Source organism: Sapajus apella, unplaced genomic scaffold (assembly GCF_009761245.1).
Source record: "Sapajus apella isolate SASKATOON/1434 unplaced genomic scaffold, GSC_monkey_1.0 scaffold40, whole genome shotgun sequence".
In the NCBI taxonomy this organism is placed as follows: Eukaryota; Metazoa; Chordata; class Mammalia; order Primates; family Cebidae; genus Sapajus; species Sapajus apella.
In genome coordinates, this window is record NW_022436980.1 from 7,237,622 (window position 1) to 7,258,277 (window position 20,656).

The following is a 20,656-nucleotide window of genomic DNA, read 5'->3' on the forward strand; positions in this document are numbered from 1 at the left end:
ATCAATCCCCTGGATTCCGTGATGACTACAGATATTTCCTTCATCAAAAAAGAGATTAAAGCCTTGTTTCTTCAGAGCTGTGAGTACACTACAGCACTTATAAGCACATTCTGTACTATTTTCTTTCCCTCTTCCAAATGTTATCCCAGTTATTTGACTGTGGCTTCTGTCTTGGCTCCCAGTATAGAATAACTTAAGAAACATGGTGGCCAGTTGCGGTGGCTCACGCCTGTAATCCTTGCACTTTGGGAGGTCAAGGCAGGTGGATCACTTGAGCTCAGGAGTTTAAGATCAGCCTAAGCAACATAGTCAAACCCGGTCTTTACCAAAAATACAAAAAATTAGCCAGGTGTGGTAGTGCATGCCTGTCCCAGCTACTTGGGAGGGTGAGATAGGAGGATTGCTTGAGCCTGGGAGGCGGAGGTTACAATGAGCTGAGATCACCCCACTGCACTCCAACCTGGGCGACAGAGTGAGAGCCTGTCTCAATTAAAAACAAAAACAAAGGAAACACAGTTACGTTGTTTTGGTACAGTGTTTCTTCAGAAAATTTTATTTTTTCAGAAAAGTTTCACAAATAATACTTTCTGTGGGTAACGATGAAAAAAGTCTTTAATGGTTTGAATTTATAATAAGCGCTAGCAAACGATAAATATATTTAATTTACCATTATTACTCTAGATAAAATGTATTACCCTTTATCTACAAAGATAATAAAAACATAAGCACATATAATAACTCTGAAGGAAAAGCGTGAGACATCTCAAACTTACGGAAAAAGGGCATCAAGGACTCTCTGGCCAGTCAACAGAGGATGATTGGCTGGCAGCTTCTCAGTGACAGGTCGAACTTGCCGTACAGGCCATACTTGCACCATGGTGAACTTCTCCTTTACACCTTCAAATTCGAGCTCCAAGACAACATCCTATAAAAGTACAGCAAGATTTGGTATGGTCAAATTTGTGAACATTTCTTCCTTCAATATCAAAGTAACCCAATTCTTCTTGGGGGTAGGAATGTAAGTGTGAAGAGAGATTTATACTCTTTATTATAATTATTATCGATAGTCCTAGTTTTTTTTTTAACCTGGTATATTTATTACTTTTTCAATAATTAAAAACAAAATTTCTGAGTTTTTTTAGAATGGAGTATATCAGGTTTGTGACTGTAATCCCAACTACTCAGAAAACTGAGGCAGGAGGATTGCTTGAGCCCAGCAGTTCCAGCACCCTGGGCAACATAGTGACACCTCATCTCTTAAAAAAAACGAAAAGAAAGAAAGAAGTATATTAAGCAACAAAGAAATAGCTGAATAAATTATATGTAAATGCTTGGGGAGAAATTTTTATTTGTTTGTTTAGAGCGAATTTCACTCTGTTGCAGAGGCTAAAATGAAGTGGCACAATCTCAGTTCACTGCAACCTCTGCCTCCCAGGTTCAAGTGAGTCTCATGCCTCAGCCTCCCAAGTAGCTGGGATTACAGGCACCCACCATCATGCCCAGTTAATTTTTGTATTTTTTAGTAGAGATGGGGTTTCACCATATTGGCCAGGCTGGTCTTGAACTCCTGTCCTCAGGTGGTCCGCCTGCCTCGGCCTCCCAAAGTACTGGGATTACGGGTGTGAGCCACCACACCCAGCCCAGGAGAAATCTTAAAGAATACAAAATAAGATGTTTCAGGGAGAGGGAGAGAGGAGAAGTGAATGCCTTTGTAATTTATTTTCCTCTTTTGTTTTGTTTACATTATTATAATGATTTTATACTGCTTTAATGAAAAATACCTATCTGTGAAGGACCCTAAAATGTTTAAGAAAATTGAATATGGCCAGGCACAGTGGCTCATGCCTGTAATCCCAGCACTTTGGGAAGCCGACGGGGGTGGATCATGAGGTCAGGAACTGGAGACCAGCCTGACCAACATGGTGAAACCATGTCTCTACTAAAAATACAAAAAACCAAATTAGCCAGGTGTGGTGGTGGGCACCTGTAATCCCAGCTACTTGGGAGTCTGAGGCAGGAGAATCACTTGAACCCGGGAGGTGGAGGTTGTAGTGAGCTGAGATTGTGCCATTGCACCCCAGCCTGGGTGACAGAGCGAGACTCCGTCCCCACTTCCCCAAAAACAGGAAGTTGAATATTTCTAAATATGTATTTGTTTATTTATTACATTGCCCATAAGCCCAAGGAATAAATATTTAAATTAAATATGTATAAAAGCAAAAAGGTAATGAGTAATACAATAACATTTGTGAACATTGAAATGGTTTCAACCATTTGCAAACAGCTCCAACTTCCAGAGCCCTATAGAAATCTCTAATTTTGTTGATATATGAATTCAAATCCTCCACTGGGAGCAAGTCTCTAAGCTAGTGTGCGAGTCTAGTTGATTGCCCCAAATCCCAATCTTAACTCTTATTTTCTATATCTTATGGAGCACAGCCTTACTCTTATGATTAAAAAACTGTTATTTCTTATCATATTTTATTGGAAGAAAATTATATGCTATGATAGTCTTTTCAATAAATTTATCTTCATGCCCATAAAGATTATGGGCCTATTGTATTTGGTATTATGTGACTGTAAATAACATTAAAGATCAAAGTTTTAATTCAAGGCCAGGCATGGTAGCTTACACCTGTGATCCCAACACTTTTGGGAGGCTGAGGCATAAGGATCACTTGAGTATAGAAGTTCAAGACTAGCCTGGGCAACAGAGTGAGACCCTGTCTCTTAAAAAAAAAAAAAAAATTTTAATTAGCGGGGCATGGTGGCATGTGCCTCAGGTCCCAGGTACTCGGGAGGCTGAGGTGAGATAATTGCTTGAGCCCAGCAGGTTGAGGCTGTGGTTAGCTATGATTGCACCATTGCATTCCAGCCTCAGCAGCACAGGAAGACCCTGTCCCCCCACCCAAAAAAAGAATTCAAAGGCTCCATTACGTAATTATTATGTGAATATTGATATACCATTAAAATCAAAGTCTACTCTATGCCTAAACAATCAGGGGTTTAAATAAATGTAGCATCAATTAAGACAATAGAAAAGTGTTACAATTCTTTAAAAAGAAACAATATATTCTGTTTTTTTATCCCTAAATCCAAGTTAAAAACAAAAAAGACCCTTCAAAAATTATAGGAGTTACTCAAAACCTATATATTAAATATCAATTCTTTAATTACTTAGGGCACTAAAACTGGGCAACGATCATATAAAAATAGGGCCACTCTGCAGGATAAAGTTTAAATGATACTTACAGAGGTATCATAATTCCCAGGTGGAGCAATGTAAGTTACAGTTCCTCTGTTTCGTGGGGGTAACATGATTTTGTGTTTGATAAGCGAGTTCTCATTGACAATTCCATAAATATCTCCGCCAGTGATATGACTACCAATCTAGAAAATAAAGGTAGTTGCTGTTTAATTTTCAAATAGATGTCAAGTAGAACTTGCCCCTGTTGCTATAATTTAAACCATTTGCCGGATTTATCAATAAAACATTAGTTCTAAAATCTCATGAAGTAGAGTTAAGAAAAAATGTAAACCATCCTTCTGTATTCTGTTTTTATTTGGACTAAGAGTACAACATAGTTCACTCAACATTCATTTTTACATTCTTTCAATAACTTCAGAAATTCTTGGTTACACACATACCCGTAGGTTTTTGGAGGGTGTAAAGTCCCATTTGATATCTCTGCTAAGAGCAGACACATTTACTCCTCTGGGGATGTAGATGCTTTGGGTCTGACTGCTGATATCCGACAAAGGTCTTTGAATACCATCAAAAATGGCTCCCATAATGCCAGGACCAAGTTCAACAGAGAGGGGTTTACCAGTGCGAAGTACAGGATCTCCAACAGACACACCAGCTAAAAACAGCAGCTAAGGAAAACTCACTATAAACGTTTAAAGACACTATTAACAGGAAATACCACAGTTTAACAAGGAAATGACACTCAAGAAGTGAAAACAGAAGTTTCCAAACTTTCTCAGTTCATAGCATTAGTAGTGTTTCACTAATTTTTTCAGTGTCCCAGCACAAAAGATATATCTAACAGTTCCATTTATTAAATAGTTATGTCTAAATAACCTACTATGCATATATGTCCTAACTACTGAGTAGCAATCTGAAAAAATATGTGCATAAGTTGAAAGAAAAAAGAACATTAATTTCAGTCCTAAATATCCATAATTCTTATGAATGTATATGCCTTTGGGGAACTATATAATTTTCCAAACTTGCAATCGATTGGAAACCTGTTCCATTTTGATTTTCACGTTACTTGCTTTTGTAGCTTAGCAACTGCCAAAATCTCAGCTTTGCAAAGATATAACATAATTGACAAAAATATAGTACAGCAACATAATGAAGCTGTTTATTATCTCAAGTTACTAGTTGCATGTGGTATCTGATAATATGTCTAACATTCCTGTGTTTGCCCCAAAAATTAAAATATCCCGGTATCACATGAGTTTGCTGTAGCTTCCCAGAGTGCCTCTGCAAAGTTTAGGAACCACAGGGCTAAAAACAGAAGCTAAACCCTCTTGCTAATACACTGCTTCACATATACTGCTGAGGAATATCAGTCCCCTAATAAGGGTATTAGTACTTGGACAAAACCTAAAATCTTAAGAATAAAGTTATTTTGAAAACATACAAATAGGGAGAATAAAACATAAATAAGCATAATGAGTCCACTTTGTTCTCACACATTTGTTGACAGCAGTAAAATCAGTACAACTTTTACTGAGAGCAATTTAGCAATATTTATCAAAATTCAAAATGGATGTCTTGACCTAGGAATCCAACTTCTGTGAATTCTTACTATAATTACACTGTAGCACTTTGTAACAACCAAAGACTAGAAACCAAAACTTCTATCATTAAGTGATTATTTAAGTAAATAAATAATGGTAAATTTATATGATGGAATTATTATATGGCTGTAAAACAAAGAACCAGCATTACCATGCCATGAATTCTTCTAGAAAGATCTCTAAACTATGTATTTTCTTTTCTTTTTTCTTTTCTTTTTTTTTTAAGACGGGGTTTTGCACTCCTTGCCCAGGCTGGAGTGCAATGGCGTGATCTTGGCTTACCGCAACCTCCGCCTCCTGGATTCAAGCGATTCTCCTGCCTCAGCCTCCCGAGTAGCTGGGATTACAGGCATGTGACACCATGCCCAGCTAATTTTGTATTTTTAGTAGAGATGGGGTTTCTACATGTTGGTCAGGCTCATCTCGAACTCCTGACCTCAGGTGATCCACTCACCTCGGCTTCCCAAAGCTCTCGGAGCGCCCAGCCCCTAAACTATGTATTTTCATTTCAAATTTTGATTATGAAAATTTTCAGAACAACAACAAAGTTGAAAGAATTTTACAGTAGACTCTCCATCTCTACCAGCTATATTCTACCTTTAACATTTTACTATATTTATTACATATCTATTTATTTTCCACAATACATATACTTTTAAGTGAAAAAAAGCAAGGTATATAACAGTACATATAATATGCTATCCTTTGGGAAAAAGGAAAGAAAAATACAAATATTTGTATTTGCTCATGTATGTAATTACTAAACTAGAAGGATATACAATAAAGGGAGCTATGACAGTGGTTGCATATGTGCATGGAGGTGTGTATGTGTTTTGATAAATGGCTACATACAAGACAACAAAGGCAATGAGGGTTGTGACTATATTTTCATTTATTTTAAATCTTCAAACCATGTGAAAGATTAAACAAAAGATAAAAGTAATAATAGAAAAAAATATTTTTGATTAGTCATGATTTCATAGCTACAAAAACTTCGATTGTTATTTAAAATTTTTGGATGATTTTGTTTTAAACTGGCACCCAGTACTACAGAGAGATTAGTTATCTGCATGCATGTGTTTTAGAATGGCAAAAAATGTTGTACCAAATAAATCTTAATTAAATACTCAAAGAATTAATGCTGATTTTGAAAATCAAAGTAAAATACATGCATAAGCACTCGAAAAGTGATACCTCTTCACTAGGCTTAAGCCTTTATGTTTATACTTCATAGAAAATTGAAATATGTTTAAAAGCCAAAATTATGATAACCAAATGGTAAAGGTTTCCTAGTACTAAAACTGAAATGTAATATGTCACACAGTGCTATTAGAATAGAATGGTGACTGATTTATTTATGGACTTACTATTTTAAACTGAAGTCATGACTGGAGAATTTTAACCACAAAAATCAACATTGTTATTCTGTTTACACTTTCTTCTACAATATGCGGCCCACTGAAGAAAAAATTCAGTTGGTCCCCCTGAAGTTCATGAATTACTGAAGCAGTAACAGCAATGAAGGTTCAGAAGATGATACTAATTTCTTAAACAAGAGTACTAATTCATAGTACCTTTTTCTCTTTGTTTAACACACTCCTGGGTAATTCAGGTCTCTTCACAACACCAGCATTTCATGCTTCTAATATCATTAGTTGCTGCTACTTTGCTGCATCCACCTTTGACTTAAATCCTTAAATTTTTTTCTTTCCTTTTCTGAGACAGAGTGTTGCTCTGTAGCCCAGGCTGCAGTGCAGTGGTGTGATCTCAGCTCACTGCAACCTCTGCCTCTCGAGTTCAAGAATTCCCCTGCCTCAGCCTCCTGAGTAGCTGGGATTACAGGTGCCCACCACCATGCCCAGCTGATTTTCATATTTTTACTAGAGATGGGGTTTTACCATGTTAGCTAGGCTGGTCTCGAATTCCTGACCACAGGTGAACTGCCTGCCTTGGCCTCCCAAAGTGCTGGGATTAAAGCTATGAGCCAATGTGCCTGGCCTAAATTCTTAAATTTTGAAATACAGAATGAGGCAGGAAATTGAGCCAAAAAGGATACACGTTTCTTCATACACCTGAATAGTAGCCATGTCACCCTCCAATCGAATAATCTCTCCAACCAACTCGCTGTGGCCCACTCTCACCAGCTCATACATGGCTGCACCCGCCATGTCACAGGCTGTAACCACTGAAGAGGACAAACGACTATTTTGATGACTTAAGACTCTAGTGCTCTTTGAATAGTCACAAATGATTAAAACACCCAACAAGCCCAATAACATACCTCTCTCATAGATTCATAAAAACAATAAAAACCTACTATGGAATATACTGGTAGTTTCACATAAAGATATATTTTTAGTACATGATATAAAAAGGTAAGCCAAAGATTTTTTATTTACATAATATACATGAAAAATTTTCAAACATTTCAAGTTTTGCATGGCAAACTTACCTGGTAGGATTCAGATATGTTCTGGGAGTTGCTATGATACACGGGGTGAAGGCTTTGGAACAATAAAAAAACTTTTAAAAGTAGAAATTGGAAGCCGGGTGCAGTGGCTAATGCCTGTCATCCCAGCACTTTGGGAAGCCAAGGTGGGCGGATCACGAGGTAAAGAGATCGAGACCATCCAGACCAACATGGTGAAACTCTGTCTTTACTAAAAAAAAATTAGCTGGGCATGGTGGCATGCACCTGTAGTTCCAGCTACTTGGGAGGCTGAGGCAGGAGAACTGTTTCAACCCGGGAGGCGGAGGTTGCAGTGAGCCAAGATTACGCCACTGCACTCCAGCCTGGCCCCTGGTGACAGAGTGAGACTCTGTCTTAAAAAAGAAAAAAAAAAAAGTAGAAATTGGAATAAATGGTTTAGCTAGTAGTATGTGGAATGTTTCCTTTGAGAGATAAGACCTAAAGCAACATCTTTACTTTCTAACAATTTATACCAGTGTCTTACAACTCTTCTGGGACATGGACCTTTTTGATAAACTAATAATAACTCTACTAGAAAAGTTCACAGACACATCTACAAAATTTTTTTCATAGGCCATAAGAATATTTATAATCAACCACTGCCACTCAGTAAAGTCCCCACTAAGAAGCCTTATATACATACTGAACCAAAATTTGAACTTACTTTTTGGACCATGTTGTCTAGTAAGCAAAAATGACTTTTCTAGCAGGGAGGGAAGGTTGCCACATTTTTAGATATGTATAAGAATAAACCAATTTTTAATATTTAGCCTTCTGATACAATTGATTAGAACTATGTAATAGATAATACTTCAGTGGAAACTATTAAAGTTTAATAGTTAATTAACTGTGTTAAAACAATGAAGACTTATTCATTCTATAAATATTTACCTCTATACCGATTACTTAAGAATTAAGATGTATTAAAATACCAGAGATTTAAAATCATACTTCATGAGCCAAAAAAGGATGCCACTGTTTACCTTATAAAATACTTAAGACTTAGAAATTGCAGGTGGCAGGGGGAGGGAGAGCATTAGGACAAATGCCTAATGCATGCAGGGCTTAAAACCTAGATGATGGGTGATAGGTACAGCAAACCACCATGGCACATGTATACCTATGTAACAAACCTACACTTTCTGCACATGTATCCCAGAACTTAAAGTAACATTTTTTAAATACTAAAAAAAAAAAGAATTAAAAATTGTTTCCAGGAGCAGTGCACTACACGTTTTCACAGAGTATTTTTTCCTAAACTCTTTGATGGTCTTTTGCCTTTTCTCTAAAAGTTCTTGGGTTTAACCTGTCCATCCTAAAGACCCTTATGATCATTAAGAGGACAATTATTTCTCTACGTGGCAAAAGATACTGATAACCTTTTTATAATTTGCCAATGAAATCAAGCTCAAACACCAAGTTTTTGGGGGAGAAAAATGAGGTGCAGTGACTGACAGTCTTCATTTGCATAAACATCAAAAAACTGTCATCACCTCTACTGTAATTAGAACAAGAAAAAGACTATATAGCATGAGGTTTTAAGGATAATACATCACTGAGCAGGTTTTACGTAGAGAAATTGACTGTGAATCACATTTTGTAGTGGGAGTATTCAGTAACAAAACAAATACTCGAGTAAGATTTATTATTTAAAAAGCAGCACTCCATGTTTTGGCAGAATGGACATAAAGTTTGGGTCCTAAAACTTTTTTCCCACAGGTGGTTCATAATGTCACACTTACTCAAAAAGTTTCATAAATGCGAAGAGCAAAAGTTAATGTTGCTGAGAAATGCTCTGAGCATTTGAATTATTAAAGTTCAAAGCAAATTAACATTTAATGAATACCTGCTATATGCAAGGTATTACATATTAAAAGCTATAAACTTCATAGTTTTTTTTAACCTCAACTTTAACAAAAAATTAAGACATATATAAAACTAAATATGGGTTATACATTTATATAATTATAACAGGATATCACAAAGTAGCACCTTAATAATAATTATCAAATTTAGATAATCAATGCTAGATGAGCCCTTATGATAGAGATGCTACTTCAGTCTTACAGTCACTATGAGATCTTCTAAGGACAAACAGAATGTATGCAGGTAAACAGAAAGTTGTATATTTCAATGTAAAATAATTTGAAAAGACATTAATCAAAGTTAGATATCCTTACTTTGAGATTATAATGTATTACTTACCAGGTCCTGAGACCCCATGCACATAACCAAATGTGCTTTCTTTATCTTCATTGAGTATTTTGGGTAGCTTGGAAAAATCCATCATGTTAGTTTACCTATGGCAAATAAAAAAATAAGTTATAATTATAAACCCTAAAGCAAAAGAACCAATACAGGTAGTCCACTAAGATGAGACGACTCTTATCTTTGGTGTACTCTTATTATACTTCTTCAAAGTAGAATATAAATATTTTCTTTTCCTTAATTTAAAAAAAAATTTTAAGAGGCTCTCTGTCACCCAGGCTAGACTGTGGTGGTACAGTCATAGCTCACTGCAGTCTCAAACTCCTGGACTCTAGCGGTCCTCTCACCTTAACCTCCCAAGTAGCTATGGCTACAGGTGTGTAGCACCATGCCCAGCTAGTGTTTTTGTTTGTTTGCTTGTTTTGAGACAGAATCTAACTCCATCACCCAGGCGGAATGCAGTAGAGGGATCTCTGCTCACTGCAACCTCTGCCTCCCAAGCAATTCCTGTGCCTCAGCCTCCATGGTAGCTGGAATTACAAGTGCATGTGATCATGCATGGCTAATTTTTGTATTTTTAGTAGAGACAGGGTTTTGCCATATTGGCCAGGCTGTTCTCAAACTCCTGACATCAAGTGATCCGCCCACCTCAGCCTCTCACAGTGCCGGGACTACAGATGTAAGCCATGGAACCCAGCCAAAATTCCTAAAATGTAGTTAAAAGTACCCTCTTCCTGGATGCTCGATGGTTATATCACAACTGAATTATATCTCTATGTGAGGCATTTCACAGGAAATATCAGTAAGTACTGATAAAAACGTGAAGTCTTCTCAACAACTTATGCAGTCCTCTAACAACCCCATCCTCAATTATCGCTCTGACTTCTCCAACTACTCTTTTGCTTAATCATGCTGCAAATACATACTCTTTGTCAGTTCTCAGAAACACAAGCACATTCTACCTCAGGGCCTTTGTACAGGTTGTTCCTTCTGCTTAAAATGTTCTTCTCCAAGGTATCTGCTCCTACACCTCCTTCAGAGTTTGTTTTGTTTTTTGTTTTTTTAACACAGGGTCTGGCTCTGTTAACCAGGTGGGAGTATAGTGGTATGATCATGGCTCACTGCAGACTCAACTTCCTGGGCTCAAGAAATTCTCCCACCTCATCCTCCCTAGTACCTGGTACCACAGGTGTGTGCTGCCACATCTGGCTAATTTTATTTTATTTTCTGTGAAGGATCTCACTATGTTGCCTAGGCTGGTCTTGAACACCTGGGCTCAAGTGATTCTCCGGCCTTGGCCTCCCAAAAGTGTTGGGATTACAGGTGTGAGCCACCATGTTCAGCACTCCTTCAGATCTTTACTCAAACGTCACATTCTCCATGAGGCTTCTCTGCCCATTTACTTAAAACTGCAACATCCTCCCTCCTTCCCTACTTTATTTTATACCATAGCACTTTTCACATGTAACAAATGATATGTTTTATTTATTTTAAAAGTATTTATTTATTACCTATCTTTAAATTTTAACTAGGAACGGTTTTCCTTTTTTCTTTTAGTGGAACACACCAAATTGTTTAAGAAATTCATTTCAACCTCTTACTTTATAGATATACAATCTAAAAAACATGAACTATCCAAGTTCACGTTAAATACTGGTAACAGATTCCAAAGGAGAAAGTTTATTTTTATTTATTTATTTATTTATTTTTTAAAGATGGGGTTTTACCATGATGGCCAGGCTGGTCTTGAACTCCTGACCTCAGGTGATCCACCCACCTCGGCCTCCCAAAGTGCTAGGATTACAGGCGTGAGCCACTGCGCCCGGCCGAGAAAGTTTATTTTTGACTGCTGGTATACCTTAATAACTATTACCAATTTAATGAGGGAGATGAAATATATGTACATAGGGAAAGCTAAATAATGTCCCAAAATAACCACAAAGAAAGAGTCATAGATCAATAAGTGATAAAGTACCAAATAATAAATTCTTATTTACTGAAAATTCAAATATTAGAATGTTTAGAGAAGACATCTTGAAGGTCAGGTAGAGCAGAAAAGGAAAGGTAGCAAAGACATTGTGGGGGTGTGGTGCCAATAACAAAAGAATGGAAATAAAACATTCAGGAATAGTGAACAGACCAGTCTAACTGGTATAAAAGACTTATATTAGGGCAGCAGTGAGATATAAGCATATAAGGGTAAAGACTAATTTGCAGGTCTTGAGCTGACTACCAAGATAACAAGTGGCCTTTATCTGATAAACACAAGGAAAGAACTATTGAGGAAGAACTATTATGAGAAAAATGGTACTCAATTACATTAACAGAATTAAAGTAGGAGAGGCAGGATAAGTTGAAAAAGCTTTGGAAATAGGTAAGGCTTGAATGTCAATGGAATTCCATTTATCACATGTTTACAGAGCTTTTGAAGCTTTAAACAGCTGTACAGTGAAGCAACATGACTTAAATGCACAACTGAGGTACAAATACCACCTTGGGAGCAGAGGAGAAACTGATTCCAACAGGAAGAAGTATAGACCGATATGGATGAAGTATAGTGAACAACTAGCTGTAAAGTAAGTTTTTGTTTTTGTTTCTTTGAGCAAGTTCTCGCTGTCACACAGGCTGGAGCGCAGTGGCGCGATCACGGCTCACTGCAGCCTCGACCTCCTCGGCTCAAGTGATCACCTCAGCTGCCCCCTCCTCACCCCACTCAGTAGCTGGCATGACAAATGTGCTCCGCCACACCCAGCTAATTTTTACATTTATTGTAAAGACAGGGTTTCACCACGTTGCCCAGATTGGCCTCAAACTCCTGGGCTCAAGTAATCTGCTTTCCTCGGCGTACCAGTGCTGGGATTACAGACATGAGCCACCATGCCCTGCAGAAATTTATTAGGATTTCTGGCTTCCTGAAGATACAGTAGAAGAAGTCATTAAGAACAGACACAGAATTATAAAAATTGGAATCTAAAGAAACAGAATGAGACTTCCTAGAAACTATAAGAGAATACAGGGAGAACAGAAAGAAGAGTTACATCTTTAATTGGAAAATAGGTTGGGAAAAGTCTTCAAAGAAGTAGTGAACAAACGAATGAAGTGAAATTTCAATCTTCCAAAAATCAAACATTTTCAGTCAGAGAAGAAACTGACAATCATAAACAGTCTTAAGTTCCTCCTCAGATATGGATATTTCCTCTATAACATTCATGATACATGGTCATCTGCCCATTAAAGTGGAAACAGCATGAGATCTTGGGTCAGCAGACTTGGGGTCACATTCTGGTCCTATCAATAACATGCTGCAAAACATCTGGGACAGATCAAAATCTCCCAGTATCTACATTTGAAAAACAATAATAATGCTACCACCTACCCCAGACTTGTGACTGCATTACAAATTTGTTTAAAGATTCCTGTGGCTGAGCACAGTGGCTCATGCTAGTAATCCCAGCACTTTAGGAGGCCAAGGTGGGTGGATCACCTGATACCAGGAGTTTGAGACCAGCCTGACCAAGAGGGTGAAACCTCATCTGTACTAAAAGTACAAAAATTAACTAGGCATGGTGGTGGGCGCCTGTAAGTCCAGCTACTCAGGAGGCTGAGGCAGGAGAATCGCTTGAACCCAGGAGGTGCAGGTTGCAGTGAGCCGAAATCACACCACTGCATTCCAGCCTGGGTGACAAGAAGGAAACTCCATTTCAAAAAAAAAAAAGTTCCTTGTGAAATGTAAAATGCTTATAAAAATGTCATCAGTAACACTATTTGAATATAGTCCTCAATTTGGAAAAAGCCATTCTGTTTTTAGAAATGCTATCCCTCCTATCCAACCTAAATCTACTTCCCTTAACTTCTATCCTCTAGCCCTATTTTTTCCAATTACTATAGCCATACACAGTATGTTTCCCCTCCAAGCAAATTCTCTTTAGTGCCTGCCACTGTCCCTCAAACATACTCATTTCAGATCCCCCACTCCTGAGACTACCCTTTTCTAGAAGTATTTCATGATGTCGCTATTTTCTTTAAATGGTATAGATAAAACAAGATTCTAGATGCTGTATGAGTGAGTACTGAAGAGTACTGCTTCATCTGTTCTGAATTCTGCTTTTTTTTTTTTTTTTTTTTTTTTTTTAAGACAGTCTCATTTTGTCGCCCAGGTTGGAGTGCAGTGGCATGACACTGGCTCACTACAACCTTCGCCTCCTAGGTTCAAGCAATTCTTGTGCCTCAGCCTCCTGAGTAGGTGGGACTACAGTGTGCACCCCACCTACTATGTCCCACTATGCCCAGACAACTTTTTGAATTTTTAGCAGAGACGGGGTTTCTCCACGTTGGCCAGGCTGGTCTCGAACTTACGATCTCAAGTGATCTGCCCACCCTGGCCTCCCAAAGTGCTGGGATTATAGGCGTGAGCTACTGCGCCTGGCCCTGAATGCTTCTTTTTATTGAGAGATAAATAGCATGGTTTGAAGACTGATTTTTTTTTGTTTTTTGAGACGGAATCTTGTTCTGTTGCCAGGCTGGAATGCAGTGGCACAATCTCAGCTCACTGCAACCTCCAACTTCCTGGTTCACGCAATTCTCCTGCCTTAGCCTCCAGAGTAGCTGGGACTACAGGCACGCACAACCATGCCCAGCTAATTTTTGCATTTTTAGTAGAGACCGGGTTTCACTATGCTGGCCAAATGGTCTCGATCTCTTGACCTCATGATCCACGCACCTCAGCCTCCCAAAGTGCTGGGATTACAGGCGTGAGCCACTGCGTCCCACCTAAGACTGAATTTATAAGTTGTGTCCTTAGGCAAATCAAATTCTTTCATCCTTTTGAGCCTCAATTTCATCTTTAAAATCTAATGGGGTTTTTGTGAGGCATTTAACAGTATGCATAACAGTAAAGTAATTCTAATGACTACTTTTTTATTTTTTTATTTACAGAATTTTATTCTGTCAATATAAACTAAGATCGCCTTTTCTCTAAGGCATCCAGTGATTCTTACCTTGTGATTTGAACCAAATCTAGTCACTTAGTTATTTTTTCCCCCTAGTTATCAGGTGTATTTTATCATAACTTTATTTTCGAAGACCAACTGGATTTTTTTAAGTATTGATGATGTGCCAGCTGCTGGATTATAGATAGAAAATATAATGGAGTAAGACACAATCTTTCCCCCAAGGATCTTCTGGCATGGTGGGATGAAAAGACAAACAGGTAGTTCTTATAAGGTGACATATCTGCTCTCTTAGGAGTACTACAGGCTAGAGATTTAGAAGAGCATAAAGCAATGACATCTAACCTAGACTTGGACAGGATGAAAGTGACTTAACAGGAGGTTAAGCTGAGACTTGGAGGGATGAACAAAGAAGCATCAGCATACCTAGTAAAGCTTCCCTATAGATGGTTGAAACCTGTGGTTCAGAAAGGTACTCTAAAGTTTATAAGGGAATAATGATGTCCGTTCTGATTTTTTAAAACAGGAATTTACTTGCTTTCCCTTTAAGACTAACCAATGCATGCCTCCAAATGTATGAGCAATGATTAGCGGAAACCAAATGGGTTTGTTCATATTCAGCTGTCTTGTGGGTTAGCAGTCAGCTGGAAAATCCTAGCCAACACAAGAATTTTAATGATTCTATAGTTTTAAGCTTCTTTTTAGGTACATATTATTTAACTTATACCAAAGATAGCAGACATTAGGAAGTGACATCATGCTAATAAGAGAACCAGGAGCCTAAGTGATAATTCTACAAAATTTACCGAACGATGACTGTTACCAGATCCATAAATTTATATTACTTTCATAAATATTCTTGTATTAGCAAGCCAAGATGATTGTCCTTTCTAAAAAGCCAATATTGGCTGGGCGAGAGTGGCTCACGCCTGTAGTAATCCTAGCACTTTGGGAGACCAAGGTGGGTAGATCATGAGGTCAGGAATTCGAGACCAGCCTGACCAACATAGTGAAACCCCAACTCTACTAAAAATACAAAAAAATTAGCCAGGTGTGGTGTCAAGCGCCTGTAATCCCAACTACTCAGGAGGCTGAGGCAGGAGAATCACTTGAATCTGGGAGGCAGAGGTTGTAATGAGCCAAGATCGCGCCACTGCACTCCGGCACTCTAGCCTGGGTAACAGAGCAAGACTCTGCCTCAAAAATAAAATAAAATAAAATAAAATTTTAAAAGCTAATATTAAGTGGAGAAAAATGTAATGATGATTCTGAGTATTTTCATTTTCTCTACTCCATTGTTTTTATACAGAGAAGTGGTTGCAAATACATCCTGAATACTCTCTTATCACATCTTTCATAATAAAGTAATTATGAAAACACGAGCTTTAAAGTGCAAAATTCCAAGCATTTTTTAAAAAGCATTTTGACATTTTAAAATATTTACATTTTAATCTGCTACAGCAATATGGATCTTTTATAAATTTCCTGTGTCACTGCCTAGAATGTTCTTTTTTCGAGGACTCATTTCTTCATATCATTCATGTGTCTGCTCAAATATTCCCAGTCCAAAAAGCACTCCCATAGTGTTTAATAAATAGTCAGTAAACTAACTGCTGTTAACCCTTCAAGGTCAGCCTCAGACGCAGAGAGCTGCTTTGCCTGCATTCACACCACTTGCAGGGCAGTGTGCCCTTGCTTAATGGACACAGTGGAGGTACAAAGGTCCAGCCATTTTAGCCTGATGCAGAATACTCTGGCAAGCATCACTCACTCCAGATCTCTCCCACTGGGTGCCTGAGGCTCTGTGGGTCTTGCATTACATTTCAACTTCTTCCTCTGCCCAACTCTGCTCCCATCCCCTTCCTTTCAAATGTATTGATCCAAATAAACATCAAAGTGAGTAACTACTCCTCTATCTACCCCATCTCAGAATGTGAACAATAGGATGCTACAGCAGTCTACTATAAGCAAGGAAATTCTTGGTATGCTCTTGTATATTCTCTGAATTCCAAAAAGTTTTATACTATACTTCATTCATACAATAAATTTTATAAGAAAAATATGTACCTTGTAAGTATATACACCTATGTATCCATAAAAATAAGAAACTGAAAAAACTAAAGAAAAAAAAAAGAGAGAAAAATATCCAAGTGTTTCCTCCCCACAGTGAAATAAAAATTACTCATCAGGTAGACATACTATAGTGACCTGATGACTGAATAGGGCTAAACACATAGTATTTTGATAAGCATGGTCATACAACATACTTATTTGTTTATAACTCTTCCTTATTATCTGTGAATAAAAATACCCCACTAAAATCTTCTGCTTCATCATTGAATGCTTATGGCTCTAAGTGAAAAAGAACAGGCTTTTAAAAATGTTAAAACAATCTCCTAGAACACCAACTTTCAATAAGCAAATTATACTGCAAATTAGATCATATTAAAAGTTAGTTTTGTGTGTGTGTGGGTGTAGACAGAGTCTCACTCTGTTGCCCAGCCTGGAGTGCAGTGGCGTGATCTCAGCTCACTGCAACCTCTGACTCCAGGGTTCAAGCAATTCTCCTGCCTCAGCCTCCCGGGTATCTTGGATTGCAGGCACACGCTACCATGCCTGGCTAATTTTTTTGTGTTTTTAGTAGAGAGAGGGTTTCACCATATTGGCCAGGCTGCTGTCAAACTCCTGACCTGTGATTGAGCCCGCTGCAGCCTCCCAAAGTGCTGGGGATTAAAGGTGTAAGCCACCGTGCCCGCCCTGAAAATTAATCTTAGCCCAAATCTCTCTAAGGTCCAAAATACAATAGGATTTAATGCTACATAAAATAGTTTCATAGGCTATTTAATAACTCCTTTTTAAAAAATATATATATTTATTTTTGAGATGGAGTCTGTCACTCTGTAGCCCAGGCTGGAGTGCAGTGGTATGATCTCGGCTCACTGCAACCTCTGCCTCCCAGGTCCAGGTTCAAGCAATTCTCCTACCTCAGCCTCCCAAGTAGCTGGGATTACAGGCATGAACCACCATGCCCAGCTAATTTTTGTATTTTTTAATAGAGATGGGATTTCACCATGTTGGCCAGTCTGGTCTTGAACTCCTAACCTCGTGATCCACCCGCCTCGGCCTCCCAAAGTAATAACTCCTTCTTAAGACAATATACAGCTATTGATTCTCTTTTTTATTTTTGAGATGGAGTCTCAATCTGTCACCCAGGCTGGAGTGCAGTGGTATGATGTCGGCTCTGTGCAACCTCCACTTCCCAGGTTCAAGTGATTCTTGTGTCTCAGCCTCCCAAGTAGCTGGGACTATGGCATGAGCCACCATGCCTGGATAATTTTTTGCATTTTTAGTAGAGACAGGGTTTCACCAAGTTGACCAGGCTAGTCTTGAACTCCTAACCGTAGGTGATCTGCCTGCCTCGGCCTCCCAAAGTGCTGGGATTATAGGCATGAGCCACTATGCCTGGCCTATACAGCTATTGTTGTTCCAAAACATTTAAAAAATAAAAGCATGAGGCCAGGTGAGATAGTTCATGCCTATAATCCCAGCACTTTGGGAGGCTGAGGCAGGTGGATTACTTGAGGTCAGGAGTTCAAGACCAGCCTGGCCAATATGGTGAAACCCTGTCTCTACCAAAAAATACAAAAATTAGCTGAGCATGGTGGTGCAAAACTGTAGTCCCAGCTACTTGGGAGGCTGAGGGAGAACTGCTTGAACCCGGGAGGTGGAGGTTGCAGTGAGCTGAGATTGTGCCGCTAGACTCCAGCCTGGGTAAAGGACGAGAGAATGCCTCAAAAATAAACAAATAAATAAAAGCAGGAATACTTATTACATACTTCCCTGAAAGCAGTGTGGTATATACAGATGCATTCACAGAAAAATCAAATCAATGATTATATAAACACGTCGCCTTTAGCTGTTTTGACTTCAACCTTGGTTAAGGATAAAAAGTAAATACAACTTACAACTAAGATTCTTTGGTTACAAGTTATGGGGGTTCCTCTCCCCACCCCATTTGTGAAAGATTTAAACAAAAATAAAGACCCTGTGGTAGAAGGGGAAAAATTCAGCAAGGCAGCAGAGGCAATCATCTGAGCTAATGAGTCATCATTCTCTCCCCAACAGGCACTGCAGAACACTGTCATGGAAAATAACACCAGAGGAAAAAATTTTTTGCCTATAATATCCACTCCAAACTGCTGCTGGTTAATGCACTTGATAATTTCATTATTTCAGAAATAATTATTTTAGTAACCAGAGTCTTGGCTGATATGGCTGCTGTGGGCAAAGATGAGGTAATATATAAGTTAAACACTAACCTTCCAAGGTAATGTTTATTCACATACAAAATCGTGGGGCACTTCATTGATAAGGAAGCATTATTTTAATGTTAACACTTGAAAAAATACATTCTATCTAATTGATTAAAGACTATCTCTGGAAATTATAGTGGAATACCAGCTAAATACCCTATCATATTTTTAGAGTATAGTACTAGTCATTTTGTGACGCTCTTTCTATTCATCTCCTTCAATCCACCTACCTAGCAACCCTATTAGAATGACTTACGTGGCAGATTTATTTCACTACGTATATTTAGTTTCCCGATTTTTCCTTGCCAACCAAAAGCCAACTTTGTTGAAAATTTGGCAAGCCTGTTACTGTAATTCCAATTCCCTTGACTGCTTTGGAAATAAGCATATAATAAATGATGATCTAACCAATAAGAAATAAGGCAAAATCTGTTGGGGATCTTCTGGGAATAACTTCTTTGCTCTTTTAAAAGATACAAGCAGCTGGGCGCAGTGGCTCATGCCTATAATCCCAGCACTTTCAGAGGCCAAAGTGGGTGCATCACTTGAGGTCAGGAGTTTGAAACCAGCCTGGCCAACATGGCGAAATCCCATCTCTACTAAAAATACAAAAATTAGCTGGGTGTGGTGGTGCATGCCTGTAGTCCCAGCTACTCAGAAGGCTGAGGCAGGAGAATCGCTTGAACCTAGGAAGGGGAAGTTGCAGTGAGGTGAGATCATACCACTGCACTCCAGCCTGGCGAGAGAGCGAGACTCCATCTCAAAAAAAAAAAAAAAAAAATTGCAGGCAATCATGCAGGAAAATTATCACCTTCAAAAGAGTCAAACTAGAAACTGTACAACTACTTTAAAAAGGCAATTGCTTAAAATACTTAGAAACTTTTTTTTTTTTTTTGGAGATGGAGTTTCACTGTTGTTGCCCAGGCTGGAGTGCAATGGCTCAATCTCAGCTCATCATACCTCTGCCTCCTAGGTTCAAGCAATTCTCCTGGCTTAGTCTGCTAAGTAGCTAGGATTACAGGCATGCGCCACCACACCCAGCTAATTTTGTATTTTTAGTAGAGATGGGTTTAACCATGTTGGTCAAGCTGGCCTTGAACTCCTGACCTCATGCGATCCACCCACCTCGGCCTCCCAAAGTGCTGGGATTATAGGCATGAGCCACAGCACATAGCCAGAAACTTATTTTTAAAACTTTACGATTGGCCGGGCAAGGTGGCTCAAGCCTGTAATCCCAGCACTTTGGGAGGCCGAGGCGGGTGGATCACGAGGTCAAGAGATCGAGACCATCCTGGTCAACATGGTGAAACCCCGTCTCTACTAAAAATACAAAACATTAGCTGGGCATGGTGGCACATGCCTGTAATCCCAGCTACTCAGGAGGTTGAGGCAGGAGAATTGCCTGAACCCAGGAGGCGGAGGTTGCGGTGAGCTGAGATCGCGCCATTGCACTCCAGCCTGGGTAACAAGAGTGAAACTCCGTCTCAAAAAAAAAAAAAAAACTTTACAATTACCACATTACTCTTTTAAATGTTAGTGAGCAAATTTTGATCATTGTGCCAAAAAAAAAAAAAAAAAAGAGCAGCTAAACTAGCCAAACATAAGCAATGTAAGCATTTGAGATTGATGTACATACAAGAAACAAAAAAGAGACAGCATCGACAGTGTTGTAGTAAAAGTGCTAGTACACTTATTCTATTAAATCATGCTGTTCACGTACAGTGGCTCATGCCTGTATTCTCAGCTACTTGGGAGGCTGAGGCAGCAGGATTGCGCATGAGCCTAGGAGTTCAAGACCAGCTTGGGCAACATAGTGAGACCCCATCTCAAAAGAAAAAAAAAAAGAGAGAGAGAGAAAGAAAAGAAAATATGATGTCTACATTTAAATGAATCCATCCTGTCAT

The 20,656-nt window shown here is 38.6% G+C and overlaps 1 protein-coding gene across 2 annotated transcripts in view; it reads right to left on the reverse strand.

Annotated features, from left to right (window-relative positions):
* Positions 1–20,656, reverse strand: part of ATP6V1A (ATPase H+ transporting V1 subunit A) — a 61,494-nt gene that overhangs the window by 25,505 nt on the left and 15,333 nt on the right. For both annotated transcript variants that reach the window (XM_032299028.1, XM_032299029.1), the window contains exons 2-6: positions 9,488–9,582; positions 6,869–6,997; positions 3,649–3,863; positions 3,253–3,390; positions 774–925 (exon numbers count right to left, since the gene is read on the reverse strand). In XM_032299028.1, the coding sequence (XP_032154919.1) occupies positions 774–925; positions 3,253–3,390; positions 3,649–3,863; positions 6,869–6,997; positions 9,488–9,572 (719 nt within the window). In that variant the 5' untranslated portion in view covers positions 9,573–9,582. The remainder of the gene's footprint in view (positions 1–773; positions 926–3,252; positions 3,391–3,648; positions 3,864–6,868; positions 6,998–9,487; positions 9,583–20,656) is intronic.